The sequence below is a fragment of the Podarcis gaigeae genome (assembly GCF_964106915.1).
Source record: "Podarcis gaigeae genome assembly, chromosome: 8".
NCBI lineage: Eukaryota > Metazoa > Chordata > Lepidosauria > Squamata > Lacertidae > Podarcis > Podarcis gaigeae.
Window position 1 is genome coordinate 124,129 of NC_139684.1, and position 22,692 is coordinate 146,820.

General features: G+C 50.2%; 1 protein-coding gene across 1 annotated transcript in view; it reads right to left on the minus strand.

Annotated features, from left to right (window-relative positions):
* The window catches only part of LOC310851104 (maestro heat-like repeat family member 5), a 52,251-nt gene that overhangs the window by 16,072 nt on the left and 13,487 nt on the right, over window positions 1-22,692 (minus strand). Inside the window, exons 3-10 of the mRNA XM_083753256.1 lie at window positions 19,177-19,316; window positions 11,191-11,220; window positions 7,301-7,417; window positions 5,809-5,919; window positions 2,524-2,664; window positions 1,411-1,530; window positions 409-482; window positions 181-316 (exon numbers count right to left, since the gene is read on the minus strand). Coding sequence (XP_083609382.1) covers window positions 181-316; window positions 409-482; window positions 1,411-1,530; window positions 2,524-2,664; window positions 5,809-5,919; window positions 7,301-7,417; window positions 11,191-11,220; window positions 19,177-19,316 — 869 coding nt within the window. The remainder of the gene's footprint in view (window positions 1-180; window positions 317-408; window positions 483-1,410; window positions 1,531-2,523; window positions 2,665-5,808; window positions 5,920-7,300; window positions 7,418-11,190; window positions 11,221-19,176; window positions 19,317-22,692) is intronic.

Consider the following 22,692-nt stretch of genomic DNA (forward strand, 5'->3'; position numbering starts at 1 on the left):
AAATATGGAAACATGATTAAAATCAAAAATATACACCCCAAGTCTCTGGCTGTTACATCATTGTGATGGGTCAAATGTCTCGGGCAGCATTCTTTGCAGCTTACACGGCTCAGACTCTTTGCCCTCAAATCCTTTAACCTGGCAACCCCATTTAACTCCAGAAGCAGAAGGTCCAGTCACCTGGCTCTGTGTTGCTGGCACAGAGCTCCCGGCTTTGACCTTCGTAACCTGCAATGATGGCAATTGGAAGACCTTCCTTATGGTTTTCTGTAGCAGCTGTGACCGGAGCAGGAGGTCCATGCGTGGTCTCAAGGCACTGAAAAGAGAAAGAAGGGGAGAGGAAAGGATCAGCACCCAGCAGTCCATAAACCTGGTGAAGAAATATGTACTGTGTCTGGCCGTACTTACGTCATGCGAATGATAGCTTCCATCGCTTGGTGTAATATGGTGAGCGATCCCATCGGCTCCTCTTTGATTACCTCCTGTGGTGGGGAAGCACACAGCATGTCAGGGAATTGGAGGCGCCATCCCTGCCACCACCACACCAAGCCCTCAGTTGTGCTCTCTATCCAGCCCACTTGACAACTTCTTTGCAATTGGCAAGTGGGTCCTCCTAGAGGAGAAGAGTGGGCTTCCTGGATCTGGGAATAAGAAGGACACTGACAAACTGGAACGTGTCCAGAGGAGGGCAACCAAAATGGTCAAAGGCCTGGAAACGATGCCTTATGAGGAACGGCTAAGGGAGCTGGGCATATTTAGCCTGAAGAAGAGGAGGTTAAGGGGTGATATGATAGCCATGGTCAAATATATAAAAGGATGTCACATAAAGGAGGGAGAAAGGTTGTTTTCTGCTGCTCCAGAGAAGCGGACACGGAGCAATGGATCCAAACTACAAGAAAGAAGATTCCACCTAAACATTAGGAAGAACTTCCTGACAGTAAGAGCTGTTTGACAGTGGAATTTGCTGCCAAGGAGTGTGGTGGAGTCTCCTTCTTTGGAGGTCTTTAAGCAGAGGCTTGACAACCATATGTCAGGAGTGCTCTGATGGTGTTCCTGCTTGGCAGGGGGTTGGACTTGATGGCCCTTGTGGTCTCTTCCAACTCTATGATTCTATGATTCCCTTTTTCTAACATAGCAATCATGGCTGGGAGCCATCGACAACCCTCTCCTCCTGGGAGAACCTAGCCTCTTTTACTTAGGCGCTGGTGACATCCTGCTGAGGTTGCCACAATGTAGGGCTGCCTTTCAAGAGGGTTTGGAAACTTGAGCTGGAGCAGAACGGTGGTTTGGGGCCAGATGGTCAGAACATGCAACCCAGAGCTAGACCTACACAGCTATTTTTAAGAAAAAACGCTCTGAAAATAAACCCCAGGAGATTCCCCCTCTTTTTTTCTTTTTCTTTTTACTCACTATGATGCAGAAGGTGAGCTCGTCTTTGTGGGGGAAGGTGACATATCCCACATTTGATTGCACAAGCGCCTTGGTTGTTAGAGTTGCTGCCTTCATAAAGCTCTTCTTCAAAGCCTCGTTCTGAAAGGAGAAGGGATTTTATAAAACTGAGTTTGAATCAAAATCACAAGGAAACATAAAGCCACACTGACCCTAACCCTAATTCTAATCCTTGTCCTAACACTAACCCAATCCAAAAATTAACCCTAACCCAGAAATTGTCTTGTTAGATAGTTAAATTCGTGGTAAATTGCTGTTTTAGGGTTTCTTTAAAAAAAGTCTGGAAAGAATTAATCCATTTTGCATTACTTTCTATGGGAAAGCGTGCCTTGGTTTCAGAATGGATTAAGTTTGAGAACCAAGGTACCCCTGTAATGCCCCATCTGGTCCTAAGGGTGGAGTCAGTATACACCCCAGTCTACAACCCTTCGGTGGATGAAGCCAGAGACCCTGCCCTAGGGCACAGTCTGAAGGCATGTGGTGCAAGGACCTTGACGGAGCTCAGGAGCTCTGCTCATGCCTGGATGGTTACCACAGGGGAAATGGAGTCGTATGACAGGAGAAAGGCAGGATATACCATATTTTTTCATGTATAAGACACCCCCTATTTTGGGGGACTCCAAATTAAGAAAATGGGGGAAGGATTGCCCAGAGTTGCTGAGCTTTTGGGGGGGAGGATTACCCACAGTTGTTCAGCTATTTGGGGGAGGGGATTCCAAAAATTGCTCACCCGCTGGACCTATGCTGCCACTCACACACGTCGCAAACCTACCTATTGTCTGTCCCTCGCCGGCAGAAACCGCGAATCGCCTTCCCAATTTCCGCAGCGACAGCCAGTCAACACCACCCCTTGCCGCAGCCACCCATAACACGCACAATAGCCGCTGACTATCTCCGGCTTGCAGCGGCAACCAATCCCACGTCCCCCCTATGCACTATCTGTGTATAAGATGGCCCTCATTTTTAAACATCATTTTTTAATAATAGTAAAAAACACCTCGTCTTATACACGGAAAAGTATGGTATAGCTGAGAGAACAAACAACAGGAGTCCGTGTGATAATCAGAGCCATACCTTCCTGCTGTTCTGGAATTGGAAGAGGAGCTCCTCTGTGATAAGGTCTATGAAAAAGGGGAGATCATCCTGTCGTGCCCCGAATGCCATTTGCCCGCAGCAAAGGATGACGGTGATACTGGCATTTGTCTTGCTAGTATTCTGGAGGGAAAGGATGGGGAAAGTGAGTTTGGGAACCTTAAGTGCAATTGGAGACAAATCACCATTTAGTTGGGACCTTTTAGCAGCTGGGAAAATATTAGTAGTCAGTAAGTTGTTGTGCGAAAGGTGGAGGGCACAAGGAGAAGGGGACAAGCTCTCTAAGCTACCAGCATGAGTTTGACCAAGCTGTGGGAGGCAGTGGAAGACAGGAGTGCCTGGCATGCTCTGGTCCAGGGGGTCACGAAGAGTCAGACACGACTAAACAACTAAGCAACAACAACAAGTTGTTGTGCAGACTTACAAATTTTGTATTTTTTTTTCCTCCAGGAAACTCAAACTGCTGGCAAGCCAGGGCTCCCCCACCCTATATATGTGCATCAGGTTCTTCCTGCCTAAATGTAGAGCTAACATTTGACTCTATTGAATTTCATTTTGTTAGTTTGGGGCCAGTTCTCCAATCTGTTAAGGTTATCTTGAATCCCGATTCTGTCTTCTGTGGCATTGGCTACCCTTCCCAGTTTGGTGTCATCTGCAAATTTGATGAGCATCCCCTCAATTCCTTCATCCAAGTCATTTATTTTAAAAAAATGTGGAACAACAACGGGTCCAGGACAGAACCCTGTGACACCCCACTGGTCACTTTTTCCCCAGGATGACGAGGAACCATGAAGGTGTTCTCTTTGGGTTCGGTCAGTCAACCAGAGAGAAAGTGCAGGACAGTGTAGGGTAGACTGACCACTGGTGCTCTTTTCCATGGGAGCTGCTTTTTTAAAATTAAAATGAACCGGGTGGATCTGCTCATCTTCTCCATAGTGAGGGTTGGGAAATTTCCTTGGTCATTTCCCAACTCACAGCAAAAATCCAGGGGTACCACACTCCTGGGTTTTATTTCTCTTGGATGGCAGAGCACAAGAGAGTTCAGGGCTGCGTTCAGATGTAACAATAAACCAGAGGGCATCAACATAGGTTGGCCTCTAGCTCCCATCAGCCTCAGCCAGCATGGCCAGTGGTCAGGAGGGATGGGAGTTGCAGTCTGTAGCATCTGAAGGGCCCTGTCAGGACTGCCTCTAGGTCCCAGCTCACAGAGGACCAACGCCCGGTTGATGTAATGTACAAAAGTCTTTATTGAAGTTTAGTTTCCATTCCAAACCCCAGAGCGCGCAGCCCTACGTCTTGACTCTAGATCGGCGAAGTCCCCTCTGAGTCACTATCCCTTCCGCACCAGTTCAAGATCCTAGCCCGGCTCCACCTCCTGCGCTGTTCCTTCCTCCTCTGGGTCCTTCTGCCCCCTGGGGTTTCCTCCTTCCTGGACTCTTCTGATGCTGACCCCCCTGAGTCTTGCCCTTCCTTCCGGCGGGCTTTAGGACCTGGCTCCCTATCCGGGCTCCCTGCTGTGCCGCTCGCCTGTACATTTGAACTTGGCGCACGCGCCCAGCCGGTAACCTTCCTCCTGACCGTTTCCCCGCTCTCCGATGTGGCCGTGGTCAAACCTGACTCATCTCCTCTCGCTGGTGGTGAGAACACTGGTCCCGATTCCTGGGACTCCCCCTCCCTACTGCGCTCTGGTGGGGAAGCTGGTCCTGATTTCCAACTGCTGCTCAGGGAGTCCCCGCTGGCCCCTTGCTCCTGGGGTTTTCCCCCTGGAGCCCCCCTTGCCCTGGCCATCGGCGCTCCCTTCTGTGAATCTTCCGATTCGCTGGAGAGGCTCGTAGAATGACTCTGGCCACTGTCACTGCCTCCACCCCACTCGGATTCCTCCTCCTCACTCTCCATTTGCTCCCCCTCCTGTGTCTCTGCTCCTGAACCCCTGACAGGCCCCATTTTGGTTACCTCTGTGATAAACTATGGTTTATTATTGTGTGAATGAGCCTTGGACTCATTGGCTCCTGCTCCCTTCTCCTCTAGCACAGTTGCAAAACGGAGACCAGAAGCTTGAGGGAAGTTAACTGAAAGTGGGGAGAAGGTTCTGATCTCCTTCCAGCTGGGTTGGAGAATTGGAGAGTCGGGGGCACATGACCCCAAGGCCCCCTCAGGTTATGGAACTGTTAGATCCGCATGCAGTTACTATGCCTTTGTAATAATTTGCTTAATTGACAAATACATGGAGGTGAACACAGAAAGTGACACTCAACTATGCTTTGCTTCAAGCAGACCTGTCGAAATGAATGGGCCTAACTTAGTCATCTTCATTAAATTCAATGGGTCTACTCTAGAACATAGTTGAATGGGGCCAGCAGGCACTCCTGTAAGCAGAAGAACCCTTGCACGAGAGCAACTTGGGCAGCTGCCCTGCCCCGGGATGCAGCTGAAACCTCTCCCCTCTTTCTCTCTGCCTCTCCCAGCCTGCCGCCTGCCTTCTCTCTTGGGTTCTGCTCCCTCCCCTCAGTTGGAGAGGTGTCCCCTCTTCCAAACTCTAAGAGGTTCTTCATTCAAAGTTTTCTGGCAGCAGAACACTCTCCCTTGGGAGGTTGTGGACTCTCCTTCGTTGGAGGTTGGATGGCCATCTCTCGGGGATGCTTGAGCTGAGATTCCTGCATCGGAGGGGGTTGGACTAGATGACCCTTGGGGGTCCCCCATTAGCTTCCACTATTGAAGAAATGCCAACCAACCACCTGACAACCAACCTAAAAACAGGGGTCAGTGTACTTTGGGGCATGACCAATGGTTTCTAACGAATCCGTTTGACTGACTGACTGAGCCACGGGATCAGATCAGATCTAGGATCTGGAGCCACAGAGACAGGACTGCTGGAGCCCACTTCAGAAGGATGACTGAGACATACCCACAGAGGAAGCTGTCTGGCTTCCATACTGAGAGGATGAGCAGATCCAATTGCCTTTTTGGAATGGTAAGGATCCCATCCCTTGAAAAAGAGCATATTTGGAAATGGGGCAGGATTCGTTCTTTTCCAACACAGCTCTGTTTTACTAGATCAGAGGAACCCAGAGGCTGCTTCACGTGCTTTGGTGTGGATGTAAATAGCCGCTAAGGATCCAATTTGCCAGGACCTTTGTCTAACCATTGGCCATGCTGTCAGGGGCTGGTGGGAGTTCCAATTCAAAACACATGGATGGGGAAGGGGCACCAGGCTGGGGATGGCTGACTACACTCTTGCTGTGCTCCTTCCTCACTTCACATCCTTACCTCAGACGTCTCAGTCGTCCTTGCAATGGCTGCGCGGCCAAAATCCCGCACTGCCATCAGCGCCTGGGAAATATGGGTGCTTGAAGCCACACCGATAGCCTCAGAAATTCCCTAGGGAGAATGAGGCACGTGAAACATGTCGTTTTCTTGATTGGAATTAGTGATAATAATAAATTTTATTTATATCCCGCCCTCCCCAGCCAAAGCCGGGCTTAGGGCAGCTAACAACAATAAAAAAGTACAACATTCTAAAAACATTTCATTATAAAAATTAATTAAAATCAATTAAAATGAAATTGATGGCAACCATTAAGCTAAGCTGATCATGAGGGATGGAGGATAAATGTGATTCTGTAAGCAGATTGCTGCAAAATGTGGGGAACCAAATTTAAGAATGGAGAAATGAGACACTTAGAGAACCAATTTGAACAGATCCTTTCATCCCGGATAATAATAGGGGTGGTTTGAAGAACGATATTTCTGTGGATTCTGATGTGAACTGACCAGACCACACCTCCCAGACTCATGTGCAGCTTGCAACGCAAGGATGCCTTGCATTCTGACATTTTGTATACAGTTCTTGGCTTCCTTAAACACCCAACCACATTAAAATGCATCATTTATTCCCTGGAAGTATTTGTAATCCACCCCTCACCCAAAGGCGCCAGAGCAGGAATATGCACCATCTAAACCAGGGTGCTCCAATTTCTCATACCAAGTGGGCCACAAGAGTAGTTCAGCACAGAACCTGTGGGCCACAACACTGACTTGTCGTGTGGGAGAGGGGAGCAAGGCCAAAATTTGACACACACACCCCGGCCCGCATGCTGCCTTCCCAAAGGTAGGCAGGTGAGGCGCTGGGTTTTGGGAAGAAGGCACGAGGCTCTGGTGGGACCTAGCGCCTTCCCACCTTCTTGCCAAAGGTGGGAAAGAGCTAACTGAGGACTCTAGGACCCTGACAGATCACACCTGCCTCCTTCCCCAAGCCCAGCACCTCCTTACCCAGCTTTGGGAAGGCGGTGCAAGGCCTACAGGTGTGTAGGGGTGCCTCCAAGGTTGCTGAGGGCTGCCAAGAAAGGCATTGAGGGCCACTTGCTGGCTGCTCTGATCTAACCCAAAACTAAACAAATCTGCCCAGATATCTGAATGCTGAAAAGCGGTTCCTCCTGTAAGGGGCTTTGAGGGGATGACTGGGTGGGCATGAAATCCTTGGAGGAAGGAAGGTCACGAGCAGAGACCAATCCGGAAATCAGGACAGAGGGTTGGTGGGGTCTGTGGGGTAATGTCAGGGACTGGCTGGATGAATAAGAGTGGGGGACCCTGGATTGTGGTGGTGCGACACTGGGGAGCAGCCTGGGGAGGCGCTTGAAGCAGGAGGGTTCAGAAGGAGGAGGCTCTTCCAGGACACGGCTGGAGGTGGAGAGTCTCCATGTGAGCACAGTCCCAGTCCCGCTGGCTCTCCTCCCCCCTGACATCCCACACATTCACTCACCTCTCTGTCTGCTTCCTCTTCGAGAGGCAAAGTCAGGAGTAAGTGCAGGTACTGGTGGACTGTCTCTGCGCTCCTGGAATCCCGCAGCTTGAGTCCATAGTATCTATAGAGGGCATTCTAAGGGTTGGGGAAGGTTTGGGTGAGTCACAGGGAGGAGACCCCACCAGCTACATCAACTGCTTTTGGAAAACCAAAGAATTTCAATTTTAACGTCTGAAAATGTCGGGTAATACTGAATAATAATAATAGATTGCAAGCACTAGGCAATTGTTTTAATGGTTTGTATGCAATTTTACCCATCTTCTGAATTCCCAAGTCATGTTACAACTCTTTAAAGGTAAAGGTAAAGGGACCCCTGACAATTAAGTCCAGTCGCAAACAACTCTGGGCTTAAAGCTCATCTCGCTTTAAGGCCGAGGGAGCCGGCATTTGTCCGCTTCCGCAGACAGTTTCTCCAGGTCATGTGGCCAGCATGACTAAGCCGCTTCTGGCGAAACCAGAGCAGCACACGGAAACGCCGTTTACCTTCCAGCCGGAGCAGTACTGGCTTCGGCTGGGGAGGGTGGGATATAAATATATTATTATTATTATTATTATTATTATTATTATTATTATTATTTACTTGCACTGTGTGCTTTTGAACTGCTTGGTGGGTAGGAGCTGGGACCGAACAACAGGAGCTCACCCTGTCGCAGGGATTCAAACCGCCGACCTTCCGATTGCCAAGCCCAAGCGGCACAGTGGTTTAACCCACAGCGCCACCCGCGTCCCTATTACAACTCTTTAGTACTCCTCATTTGGGGAATTTGAAAGTTGACAAGTTCAGCATGTCCTAATTGCTCTGCCTCCACTGTTGGAGGCAGGAATGCTTCTGAATACCAGTTGCTGGAAACCACAGAAAGGGGAGAGGGCTCTGTGTTTGAATTCTGCTTTCCAGTTTCCCATGGGCATCTGGTTGGCCACTGTGAGATAAGGATGCTGGACTGTGCAGGCTGCTGGTCTAACCCAGCAGCCTCGTCTTTCATTCTCATGACACACTTTTGTCCTGGATATGCTGACCCTAGGCTCTTCCCGCTTTTTAAGAGAACTAATACCTGCACCCACAGCCTCTTACGGGTTTCCCCACTGTCAGAGCTGACACCCACCCTCCCCCCATGACTGAAATTGGGAGAGGGTGTTCTCTTTTGTGGCACCCCACAGTAATGTGATTGGCTGTCACTGGTTTAAAAGGGAAGCCTGTCCAATAGTGGTGGAGTGGTGTAGATGAGTGTGGAGTCTTCTCTTGCCTCCAGGAGCAGGTACTCTGTCTGATTAGATGAACTGCTTCTGTAGATATTTGTATATATATTGAGCTCACAATAATGAATACTGCACTAAAGAACCTGGGACTCTGAGCATTCTGCTAAAAGCGCCGTGAGGAATTCGTGACAGGGTTATGGGCCCAGCACGCTTCCACTGCGCAGAAGTACAGGTGGCAATTATCTAGCCATGGGTGCTGGAGGGGAGCTGCAGGGATGGAGCAGTCCAGAGCTAGCGTGTTGCTGGAGAAGCTGACGGCCACAAACTACAGGATCTGGTCAGTCCGCATGCAACACTTCCTCAAGCGTGAGGGCCTGTGGAAAGTGGTGGAAGATCCACTGCAGCCCCCTGAGGAGGATGAAAAGGATGAGAAAGCCTTGGCTACGATCATCCTTGGAGTGGACGACAGCCAGCTAGTCTACATAGCTGATAAGGTGACGGCAAGTGAGGCGTGGAATGCGCTCAAGGCTGTCCATGTGCGAGAGACAGCTGGCTCACTGATAACATTGACCAGGAGACTGTACCGGTGTCGGAAGACACCGGGGAACTCCCTGGTGAACCACCTAAAATTCCTAACAGGCTGTTTCCAGAAGCTAGCCTTAAGAGGGAGGCCTGAGGGGGAAGAGGACAAAGTCTTTATAGTCCTGAGTTCCCTTGATGACAGCTATGATATGCTGGTCAATTCCCTCGAGTCGGTAGAGACTGATAAGCTGACTCTGGAATACGTTACCGGACGGTTGTATGCAGAGGAGAACAGGTGTTCAGAGCGAAAGATGACCTCAGCCCAGCTGTTGGAGCATCCCAGAGGGAACAACAGCTGGGAAGAGCAAAGGTGTCGGGAGCCGGAGAAACAACCAGGAGGAGCTGCTGCAGACCAGCTGGTGGTCAACAAAGTAAAAAGGTGTTTTTGCTGCAAGTCCAATGGACATCTGCTTCGGGATTGCCCGAGGAAACAACAAAAACAGCAGAAGCACAGGAGGCAGCAGAGAGAGTCTAACGCTTGGGTGTCTGCAGATGGTCAAGAAAATGAAGAGCTGTGGGTTCTGGACAGCGGAGCTTCTCAAACTTTTTGTAAAAGAAAAGCATTGCTAACTGATGCTAGGGCTTCAAACAAAACCATGTAAGTCTTGCCTCAGGCCAGAAAGCTAATATAGCCTGTGAGGGGGAGATTGTGTTCCCACAACTGGGACACACATTCAGGAATGTGTTGTGTGTGCCTAGTTTGCAAAACAATCTCCTGAGTATTCCTGACTTAGCAAAAGCAGGCTTTGAAGTAAACTTTGTGGGAGATCAGTGCCAGATAAAGCAAAATGGGGCAGTATTGGCAAATGCTAATCTTAGAACTAATATGTATGTACTGCAGTGTGAGTCTAAGGTTGCGAATGTGCAAAATGTCCCGACCCATGATATGTGTATTCATCTGCTGCACAGGCATCTGGCTCATGCCAGCTTTAAGGTGCTGAACAAAACATTGGAGTTGTGTGGGGCGATGAAAAACATTAAAAGTTGTGATAATTACTTAGACTGCAATATCTGCAAGGAGGTTAAAAGCAGGGCTTGCCCAGTAGCAAGAGCAAGCCAGAGAGAAACAAAAAAACCCACTGGAGTTGGTTCATGCTGATGTAACTGGTCCTTTTCCACCAAGTGTCTCCCGTAACAAGTACTGTTTGATTCTAGTGGATGACTATTCTAGATTTGGCTGGGTCTATCCATTAAAGCAAAAATCTGATGTTGCCCAAACTTTGAAGTTCTGGGTAAGAAGGATAGAAAGACAACTTGGCCAAAAGGTGTGCTCTATTCAGACAGAAAGGGGAGGAGAATTTATGGCAAGCTCCCTAAGAAACTGGTTGCGATCCCAAGTGATTAAACATAGGCTTACCAATGTGGCGACTCCTCAGGAGAATGGAGTAGCAGAGCGTAGGAGAGGTGTCTTGCAGACACAATTGAAAGCATTGTTGGCAGATGCAAATCTTCCAATTAAATACTGGGCTGAGAGTATTAAGACAGTGAATTATATTGGAAATTGTTTGTGGTCTATAAGATTCTCTATAACAAAAGTCCCAGTTTGCAACATTTGAGAATCTTTGGGACAAATGCATGGGTTGACGTACCTGTAAAAAACCCGAAGAAAAGGTGGGAAAAGGGCACAGCAGTTGCTATTTCTTGGGTATGAAAGCGGTACGAAAGCCTACAGGTTTGAAGATGATAAAAATATTTTGAGTTATAGTTGGTCAGCCAGCTTTAATGAGCAAAGAAATTGGCCCAAGATACATGCAAACCTGCTGCCAGAAAAAGTTTTACTGCCAAGCGTACCTGATAAGGCCGTTGAAAGAAAGCTAAGAATTGGCAGCTCTCCCAGAGAAATTGAAAGGGAGGAGGTAAAGACTGAGCATTTTTCTCCAGCTGAGTGTGTAGATGAGTGTGGAGTCTTCTTTTGCCTCCAGGAGCAGGTACTCTGTCTGATTAGATGAACTGCTTCTGTAGATATTTGTATATATATTGAGCTCACAATAATGAATACTGCACTAAAGAACCTGGGACTCTGAGCATTCTGCTAAAAGCGCCGCGAGGAATTCGCGACAAGGACTTACCTTGTTGTGTCCAGGCTTGGATGTCTTCTGCTGGGAATAAAATGAAGAAAAGTGTCATGTTTTTTGTCTAGAGAACAGTTGCCATCTATCTGCCACTTGTCTTCTCTAAAAAAAACCCCCACATGCCTAGAAATAGACTTCTTGCAAAAATCATTTGGAGTAAAATCTATTGCAATCAATTATTATTCTTTTTTAAAGTAACACTCCAAAGAAGATTAAATAAATCCTCCGGACTGGGAGACACACCATTCATTTAAAGCACTTTGTTTCCTGCCATGAACAAACAGAATCTAGGCATTGTGGCTATTACTATTATTTATTAAATTTCTGTACTGCCCTTCATCCGAAGATCACAGGGCGGTTTACAATATAAAAACTCAAAAATACATACTGTCAGGGGTTCAGAAGGAGAGACTGAGAGGCGTTCAGAAGGAGAGCAGCTGTTACCTGCCAGGATCTGCGAGCCAGGTTAGAAGTGCTAACTACACAGAGGCTACCGGCCACCAGACCAGAAGGGATTGGGCTGGGGAACAGAGGAGGGAGCCTTGTGTCTCACTTCAATGGGGACCTGCAGGAGTATCCTAACTTCAGAGCAGATGTACTATATGCACTGCAGCTGCTTGACAAGGACTTTAAAAATGAGGAAGAAAGAGTGGGATTCATAGTATCGCATTTACGTGGAGAAGCTAAAGCGTGGCTGCGCAATCTCTGGAGAGATAAGGATCCAGCCCTCCAAAATGTGGTTGCCTTCATTAAAGCGATGGATGTGTGTTTTTTGTCTGAAATTGATGTTGATATCGCTAGGAAGGAGATTCACGGACTAAGACAAGGCAGAGCCACTGTAAGGAAATATCACTCACGCTTTTTTGCACTGGTGAACACACTGGGGTGGGAGAGAGAATCGCCTGCCGTCAGAGATCTGTTCTGGGAGGGGCTGAACGGAGCTGTGAAAGACGAAATTGCAAGGGGGGAGAGACCCCAGACCACCAAAGACGTGGTGGAGAGGGCGCTGACGATTGGAGTCAGGCTGGAAGAACGCCCTTGGGGCAAGGAGGAAGGGCACTGGGGACGTACGCCAGCAAGAGCACCACCCCCCTTTCCCAAGGAAGCGGCGCGCGCTTGACCCATGCCTCCACTGGGAGGAAGAGAGGAGCCGATGGAGATAGGTGGTGCTAAGGCTCAGTCCACCGCCGGAGCCCTAACGCCGGGAGCAGTCAAAATGAAGCCTCCTAGAGGGACCAGGAAGTGCTACATCTGCGACAGTGCTCAGCACATGGCGAAAGAGTGTCCCCAGAGGTTTCGCAAGCACACTGCAGCTGCAGCAACAGTAACAGAAGCAGTTCAGCAAAGTGAACCACAGCAGGGAAACTCCACTGTCTGGCTGGAGATGGAGCCACTGGGGGCCAGCCAGACAAGTCAGTGAAGCAATCCCCAGGAATATTACAGCCCACGGAACCCCTCCCGCCCAAACCAGTGGTGCAGCTCACCGCATCCCTTCAACTTCCCAATGGGCTCACCGTGGAAATCCCCATTACCATTGATTCTGGGAGCAATGCAGATTTTATAGGCATGGAGTTCATCCAGCAACATGGCATAGCCCTTCTGCTAGCGACGGTACCTCTGAACGTCGTCACGGTGGACGGCAGGGAGCTACTGGCAGGGCAAGTGCTGCAGCAGACGCCGCCAATGGTGATGCGCATTGGGAATCACCGCGAAGTCATCAGCTTCAACGTCACCCGCCTGTCAGACACGCCCATAGTGTTGGGCATGAGTTGGCTAGATAGGCACAGCCCGGCATTGGCATGGTACCAACGCCAACTGACCTTCGGCTCCTCCTACTGCGCAGAACACTGCATCCTAGCTGACCTGGAAGATGAGGGGCACGAGGATGGACCACAGCTAAACTTGGGCATGTTGCAAGCGGTACCCAACAAGTACAAAGACTTTTTGGAGGTATTCTGCGAGAAAGAAACCGACAGGCTGCCTCCCCACAGACCTTACGACTGCAATATTGACCTCCTGCCGGGGGCGACGCTGCCGACGGGGAAACTGTATTCCATGTCTGAGGATGAACTGCAGGAACTCAGGGAGTTCATAGATCACAACTTGAAGCGGGGATTCATCCGGGAGTCCAAGGCGGTGGGGGGAAGTCCTGTGTTTTTTGTAAAGAAGCGGGACACGCCCCAGAAGAGGCTGGTCGTTGATTTTCGCGTCTTAAATTCGAAAACCAAGCCCTCAGCCTTCCCTATGCCCAAGATCGATGACCTGCTGGCGACGGTGAGGAAGGGTCGCATCTTTACCAAGTTGGATCTGCGCGGAGCGTACAATCTCATTCGAGTGCGGGAAGGCGACGAGTGGAAAACGGCCATGTTTACGCCGCTGGGCACCTATGAATATAGAGTTATGCCTTTTGGATTACAAAATGGCTCCCACTGTTTTCAGGCATTCATGCATCATGTCTTGGCGGGTCTTCTCTGCAAGAAGTGCGTCTGCTTCCTGGACGACATCCTGATCTTCTCGGAGTCGCAGGAGGCTCACGAGAGAGATGTCAGGGAAGTCCTGCAGCGGCTGCGGGAGCACAGGCTTTACGCCAAGCTGGAGAAGTGCCAGTTCGACAAGACGGAGGTGGATTTCCTGGGCTACAAGCTGTCCGACAAGGGACTCGCCATGGACAGTGCCAAGGTACGTGCAGTGCTGGACTGGAAGAGCCCACGCAATCGGAAGGAAGTCCAGAGGTTCATCGGCTTTGCCAACTTTTATCGCAAATTCATCAAAGGTTTCGCCATGCAGACAGCGGCCATCACCGACACCCTCAGTTCCAAGAAAAAGAAGTTCATCTGGACGGAGCAGGCAGAGCAGTCCTTTCAGAGGCTCAAACATCTCTTCGCGTCCGAGGAACACCTACTACACGTGAACCCCAGCAGGCCCATGAGAGTGGAGACGGACGCCTCAGACAGGGCCGTGGGGGCCGTCCTGTTGCAGAAAGACCACCAGGGGGACTGGAGGCCGTGCGCTTTCTACTCCAGAAAACTCAGCAAGTCGGAGCAGAACTACACCATCTGGGACAGGGAGTTACTGGCCATACATGCAGCCTTCAAGGCGTGGCGGCACTTCCTCATCGGAGCCAAACACACGGTGCAGGTCCGCACAGACCATAAGAACTTGGAGTACTGGCGCACGGCGAGGTTCCTGAACCAGAGACACATCCGCTGGGCGGAGTTCTTTGCAGATTTCGACTTCAGGATAGAATACATCCCAGGAAACAACAACGTCATGGCGGACGCGCTGTCCAGGAAACCGCAGTATCTCGAGGAAGAGGCACCGGCGGCAGCCAAGCACATTTTCGCACCGAAGGCGTGGGCATGCGCGTCAGCCACGGTGGACTTGGACGCGGTGCGTCGCGCGCTGCAGACAGACTCCTTCGCTCGAGCCAAGATGGAGGAGGTGCGTAGCGGCACGGCGAGGGACGGCGAATTCCAGGTACGCGACGGCCTGCTCATCTGCAAGGGAGCCCTCTACGTACCGGGAGACAACCTCCGAGCGAAAGTCCTGCAACAGCTGCACGACGTGTCCAGCGCGGGACACTTCGGCAAGGAGAAGACCGTGGACTTAGAAGCCAGAGACTTTTGGTGGCCCAAGATGCGGGGGGATGTCGCGGACTACGTCAATAGGTGCGACACCTGCCAAAGGGCAAAGCCGGTACAACAGCCGCCGGCGGGCCTGTTGGAACTGCTACAGACACCGTTTGAACCGTGGGAGAGGGTGGCCCTGGACTTTGTCACAGATCTGCCCAGCTCGAGAGGCAAGACGGCAGTACTCGTGATAGTAGACTTGTTCACCAAGATGGCCCACTTCATTCCTTGCGCGAAGGTGGCCACAGCCGAGCAGACCGCTAATCTGTTTATAGACCACGTGTTCAAGGTGCACGGCCTGCCACGGTCTATCTTGTCCGACCGGGGGCGCCAGTTCATCTCCAACTTCTGGCAAAAGCTGATGGGCTTCCTGAACGTCAAGGTCAGCCTGGCGTCGGCGCGACACCCGCAGACTAACGGGCAGGCGGGGAGGGTCAACGCCATCATGCAGCAGTACCTGAGATGCTACGCGAACCAGCAGCCCTCGACCTGGGTGGACTATCTACCGTTGGCCGAGTTTGCCTACAACAACACGAAGCACGGGTCCACGGGGGTGACACCGTTTTTCGCCAACAATGGACGGCATCCCAGAACCTTCCCGGGGTTGGAGAAAGTGAGGGAAGGGGAGCCGCAGGGAGCAGAGGCCGTGGCAGCAGAGTTGCAGGAGATCCACGAGCAGCTCAGGAGGCAGTTAGAGGTGGCGAAACAGGCTTACAAAGTGCAGGCAGACCGACACAGGAGGGTTGGGGAAGACATCCGGGTAGGAGACTGGGTCTGGTTAGCAGCCCAGGCAGTTCCAGCCAGATCGCTGGCCAAGAAGAAGCTCGGGCACAAGCAGCTAGGGCCGTACCAAGTAGAGGCGCAGATTAACTCAGTGGCCTTCCGGTTGACACTCCCGGAGGGGTCCAGAATGCACCCGGTCTTTCATAGATCAGTGCTCACACCCTACAGAGAGCCCCACAGGTTTCAGGCACCAGGGACAGCGCCAGACCCGCTCAGGGAAGCGCCCAAAAAGGGGGGGTAGCCGAGAAGGGGGCCACTCAATGAAGCCACAGAGATTTTAGACTCAAGGTGGGGGGAGGACGGGATTGAATATCTTCTCGCCACAGAGGACACCCCGGCCAGCGCCAACAGGTGGGTGCCGGATTACGCATTGGAGGAGCAGTGGCTCAAGGAAGAATTCCATACACTTTTCCCGCACAAGCCCATGCCGGCGGGCTTTTTCGACGACTGTCTGTTCACACCCACACTCTCAGCCAGCACTTTCCAGGGTTTCTCTTCAGCTGAGGAATCGACTCCGGGAGGCAGTTCCCCAGAGGGATCACTCTCATGTTTTGGCACGGGGGGATCTTATTGGTGGGAGGACCAACCCGAAGTGGGCTGGCGCAGAGACCTGCCGAAGGGACCCGGGGAAGTGGCGTCACCTCAGGCGACAGGGGGAGAGGGGGTCTTGGGTGATTTGGGGGCGGCTTCAGATTTCGAACACACCACCCAGGAGATGGAAGCGGAGGAAATCGCCGTCGACGAGCCCATGGAGGACTTCCCGGACTTATCCCGATGGCTGCACGCCTCGGGGGACGAACTGTATCCTGAACTCACCCCCACAACACTGGAGCACCCGGAACCCGCACCTGAAGAGGGGGAGGGGGGAAGGGGGGCTTCGAGGGGGGGATGGATGTCAGGGGTTCAGAAGGAGAGACACAGGAGGGGGAGCAAATGGAGAGTGAGGAGGAGGAGTCCGAGGGGGGTGGAGGCAGTGACAGTGGAAAGAGTTACTCCACAAGCCTCTCCAGCGAATCGGAGGACTCACAGAAGGGAGCGCCAATGGCCAGAGCGAGGGGGGTTCCAGGGGGGAAGCCCCAGGAGGAAGGGGCTAGCGGGGAGTCCCTGAGCAGCAGTTGGATGTCAGGACCAGCTTCCCCACCAGAGCGCAGTGGGGAGGGGGAGTCCCAGGAATCGGGACCAGTGTCCTCACCACCAGCGGGAGGAGAGGAGTCAGGTTTGGCCACGCCCACATCGGGAAGCGGGGAAATGGTCAGGAGGAAGGTTACCGGCTGGGCGCGCGCGCCAAGTTCAAATGTACAGGCGAGCGGCACAGCAGGGAGCCCGGGAAGGGAGCCAGGTCCTAAAGCCCGCCGGAAGGAAGGGCAGGACTCAGGAGGCTCAGCGTCAGAGGAGTCCAGGAAGGAGGAAACCCCAGAGGGCAGAAGGACCCAGCGAAGGAAAGAACAGCGCAGGAGGTGGAGCCGGGCTAGGATCTTAAACTGGTGTGGGAGGAGCAGTGAGTCAGAAGGGACTTAGCCGGTCTAGAGTCAAGACGTGGGGCGGCACGCCCAGAGCTTTGAAATGGAAACTAAACTTCAATAAAGACTTTTGTACATTACATCCACCGGGCGTTGGTCCTCTGTGAGCTGGGACCTAGAGGCAGTCCTGACACATACCATAATAACAAACAGACAATACCACTCCCAGTATGATTATTTGCTTGCCTGCTCTGCCAAATGCCCAGGCCTGGCAAATTAACTGCTCTTGAGAGCGAAGAGGAAATATTGGCCATATTTGGCACAATACAGTCACAAAAACTTTTACTGCACAATATCGGGTTCTGAAACGTTCCCAGATATCGGGAACGATCAGTTGCAAAAGTTAAAGAAAAAAAATGCAACATTTCCTGGGGTCCAAGTCACCCCACCAAATCAAGTTCATGGATTGGTTCTTCTTCCGGTCTACAGATCCTGCACTGGTCGCCTTCTCTGCTTTCCCAAATTTGCCTGGTCCTCTTTTCAAGCCCCCCAGACTGGCGGCCACCACTCCTTCTCACCAGGGGAAAGTCGTCTCTTGCATCTGCAAATAGGACCTTCCTCCAAGCTGGGCTCCCAATAGTTCAGGCCTAGGCAAACACGGCCCTCCAGTTGTTTGGGGACTCCAGTGCCCATCACCCCTGACCCGCTGGTCCTGTTAGCTAGGGATGATGGGAGCTGTAGTCCCAAAACAGCTGGAGGGCCGAGTTTGCCTTTGCCTGTGATAGTTCATGGCAGTTCCCCTCAACTTGAACCCTTCTACATGCTCCCACCAGCCCCAGGCAGCATATGGCCCAGAACATTTAGAGGGCACCAGGTTGGGAAATCCTGGTTCACGCTGCACAACATCAGACCAGGGTGGATAAAAATCAATGACCCAATTTTTTTATTTTTCATTTTTTAAATGGATTTCTTTGATTTAAATCACATTTTTTAAAAAATTAAATTGGATTTCTAAAATAAAATGCTTTTGGAGGAAAAATCTTTAGAAATATATTTTTCTTTTTAAATTGCATTATAGTCCAACGGCTATTCACTGGGAAGTAAGGATTTATTTTAAGTTTTTCATATATGCTAAAATTCATTCTAAGATTTTTTTAAAAAAAATGTTTAACCACATCAGTTAACACACATGGATATATATGCTATAATGTTATTGTTTTAGTTAAATAAATTGTTTAAATTCTTATTAAGGAAATGATTATTTTTCTCCTTCCAATAAGGTACAGCAGAAAAGTTGTCCAAATATACAGTGGTACCTCAGGTTAAGGACTTAATTCGTTCCGGAGGTCCGTTCTTAACCTGAAACTGTTCTTAACCTGAAGCACCACTGTTAGACGTATCGGTTGGTTGCTTGAGAGCAATCAGGAAATATGGCTCAAGAGTCTGTTTTCCAGCTTTCTTCTTCTTAGTGATCAAAACCTTTAGAATGCAGAGCGCCTCTATTCCGTGTCTTGCTCATTCACGGGCAGAATCTGAGAGTGGGCAGCCCTTCAACCTTCCCCAGCAGAGTAATTTATTGGCGCCCAGTCTGCGCCTCCCCTCTCTGCGTGGAAACCTACTGCGCAAGGAAGGCTTGGGTAATGGGCGACCCCCCTCCTCCCCGCTTTGCTCAGGCAAGGTGTCCTGGCACCGCTTTGCCTCCTCCGACCCCTGCATCTCCTCTCCTTCCTCCGCTGAGGAAGTGCTGCTTCCCACGATCTTTGGGGGCTCTGTGTAATCCACCCGGCTTTTCCCCTCTCGCCCCTGAGCCGATGGCAGTTCTTAACCCGAGGTACTATTTCTGGGTTAGCGGAGTCTGTAACCTGAAGCGTATGTAACCTGAAGCGTCTGTACACAGTTAACTTATTATACCCCACAATAATTTCATAATTATCTGTCTATGCATTCCTAACAGTATAAACAAATCAGTAGTAAAAACTACTCTGGAAATTTATTATTCCCAAAATAAAACCTTCATCTGGTTGTAAATATTAGGATTATACAAGCAAGAATGTAAAACTATGTTTTAAATTGATTTGATTTCAATCAAATCCACCCTGCATCACACACACCTGGGGAGGTGGCTGGAGGTGTTGGAGGATCGTGTCCAAAATCTCCCTTTCATCCATCATCTCCAAGGCTTCTCTGACAGTTCTTCCTCCCAGGATCTTCTTACCCATCCACAAGTACTCGAAGTTTTCATCAGAGAGTTCTTCAGAAAGAGAGAGAGAGAGAGAGAGGTGAGTAAATGAGGCGGATGTGTTTCTTTGTGGCTGATTAGCTGCTCTCCCTGTGCAAAGGTCAGAGGGGGCAGGGTTTCTGTTGAGGTAGGTGATTAGCTGTGGAAGGAGCTTATCAGAGCTTGTAGGGCATCTTTTAGATTTAGGGGAGCTAGTCTCAAACGTTTGTTGGGGGAGACCTAGGTTTTTTTTGGGGGGAGTTATTTGTCCTGTCTTCACGCTTTTTATGATGGAGGACCGCTGTAGTCACCCCCAACGACACGTTCTCAAGATGGAGGGTGAGGGAACAGCTGCAGTCACCTGCGGTTCCTGCGCAATGTTTGCCATCTTGCCAAAGGTTGCAGGCAGCTTTACCTGCAGCAATTGCATGTTGATTGCCCTCTTAAGATAGATAGATAGATAGATAGATAGATAGATAGATAGATAGATAGATAGATTCTTTATTGTCATTACACAAGTGCAACATTGCACAAGTGCAACGAAATTGGATGCCATCCCTTAAAAACAACAAAAGCAACACAACAACAACAACCAAACAAACCACATTCCAGCCACACCCACACCCACACCCATCAAACTCCCAGGTCACACTATCGAGTTACTGCATTTAAGAAGGCCACAGCTCTTGGATAGAAACTATTTTTCAGTCTATTTGTCCTTGACTTGATGTTTCTGTATCTCCTGCCAGAAGGCAGTAGTACAAACAGACTGTGTCCCGGGTGAGATGCATCCTGCAGGATATTATTTGCTTTCCTAAGACAACGGGAACCGTACAGTTCTTCCAAAGATGGGAGGGGATGACCAATAATCCTTTGGGCTGTGGTTATGACCTTCTGGAGCACCTTCCTCTTCCTAGCTGTACAGCTGGAGAACCAGGCACAAATACAGTATGTGAGAATGCTCTCTATGGAGCCTCGGTAGAAGGACACCAGCAGTCTCTCACTCAGATTGTTCTTCTTTAAAAGTCTGAGGAAATAAATTCTCTGCTGGGCCTTCTTCACCAGAGCAGTGGTATTTGCGCTCCAAGTCATGCCCTGATCGATAGTCACTCCCAAAAACCTGAATTCCGCCACCCTCTCCACCCGTTCCCCGTTGATATACAAGGGCTGAATGTCCGCCTTTTTTTTCCTGTAATCCACCACCAATTCCTTGGTCTTAGTCGTATTAAGAGCCAGATTGTTCTCTCCACACCAAGCACAAAGCCGCTCCACCTCGTCCCGATAGGCGGACTCATCCCCTCCTGAAATGAGCCCCACCACCGTAGTGTCATCAGCAAACTTGATGATTTTGTTGCTGGAATAAATGGCTGTACAATCATACGTATAGAGAGTATAGAGCAGGGGACTCAACACACAAGCCTGTGGTGAGCCGGTGTTAAGGCTAAGGGCTGTGGACATATGTGACCCTACTCTAACCCTCTGAGAACGTTCTGACAAAAAGTCCAAAACCCAGAGACAGGTGGAGTTGGAGAGTCCAATCGCCTCTAGCTTGGACACCAGTCTATGGGGGAGGATAGTGTTAAAAGCAGAGCTAAAATCCACAAACAGCAGCCTCACATAACTCCCCGGCTGCTCCAGATGGAACAGAGCAGCATGGAGAGTGGTAGTGATAGCGTCTTCCATGGATCTATTTGCCCTGTATGCAAACTGGTAGTTGTCAAAAGTTGATGGAAGACAGGAAATAATGTGACGGCGCACCAGTTTCTCAAAACACTTCATGATGATTGGAGTCAGTGCAACTGGTCTGTAGTCGTTCAGACTACTGATTGTGGATTTTTTAGGCAGAGGAACAATAGTTGACGACTTCAGGCAGGGTGGGACAATAGACTGGTGTAAGGACTTGTTGAAGATCTTAGTAAAGACCCTCGCCAGCTGATCCGCACAGCCCTTCAACACCTTTCCCGTGATGCCATCAGGTCCAGCAGCCTTCCTCGGATTCACCATCCTCAATACCTGTCTCACCTCATGCTCCTCTACAGTGAATGAGGGGCCCCTATGGGCTGGTGGCTGTAATACCGGCGTCTCAGGTGGCTCCTTCTCGAAGCGAGCAAAGAAGAAGTTAAGCTCCTCCGCCAGCAAATGGTCACCGTCGACAGCACCAAGGTTAGGTTTGTAGTTGGTAATATGCTGAATCCCCTGCCACATCTGTCTTGTGTTGTTACTCCTTAAATTATCCTCAATCCTCTGCCTATAGACCAGTTTTGCCCGTCGAATACCCCTCTTCAAGTTTGCTCTTGCCACACTGTAAAGCTGCACCTCGCCCGACCTAAAAGCCCTGTTCCTTTCCCGCAACAGGCACTGGACCTCTCTATTCATCCAGGGTTTCTGATTGGGGTAAAACCGGATGGATTTATTTACTGTGACAGTGTCTGTGCAGTGATTGATATAGCACAGAACTGCCGCCGTGTGCTCCTCCAGGTCTGAACGATCGAAAATATCCCTTTAAAAGACAAAGTCCAGCAACTGGAGGAACGTGTAGCTACGCTCCAAAGAATTAGAGAGTTGGAGCTCTTCTTGAAAGCAACAGAGCACACCGTCTCCACCAAGGAGGAGACAGGGGACTCCCCTGAGAAGGAGGCTAGTTCACCAACACAGGAGCCAGATATATGGAGAAACGTTCGCTCTGATTGTTTAGAAATACACAATCGCTTTGAGGTCCTCTCCCTTAGCATGGAAGACGAAGAGCAGACTCCATTTGAGGATCTCTCCCTCATTACAGTCGATCAGGTATATGAAGACAAGCAGCAAAGTCAGTCCTCAGGGAATGTGCAGGCGACCTTGGAACGGACAGCTCACGGAAGAACCCCGACCAGACCTAAGAGGAGGCGTGTAGTGGTGATAGGGGATTCCCTACTGAGGGGAACAGAAGCAGTGATCTGTGGGCCTGACAAGATGTCTCGGGAAGTGTGCTGTCTCCCCGGGGCTAAGATCCAAGATGTTACTGAACGACTGCAAGGAACCATAAAACCCACTGACAAATACCCCTTCCTCTTGGTTCATGTAGGAACCAATGACACTGCAAGCAATAGCCTCCAGAAGATCAAAAGAGACTACGAGGCTCTGGGCAGGAAATTGAAGCAATTAAATGCACAAATTGCCATCTCATCTGTCCTCCCAGTTGAACGACGTGGCCCAGGGAGAGAGGGGAAAATAGTGGAAGTGAACAACTGGCTTCGCAAATGGTGTAAACAGGAACGGCTTGGATTCTTAGATCACGGACTGCAGTTTCTTAAAGATGGACTTCTGGCAAGCGATGGGCTGCACCTCACAACGGTTGGGAGGAATGTTTTTGCCAAAAATCTCAGAAACCTCATCAGGAGGGCTTTAAACTGACTAATGTGGGGGAGGA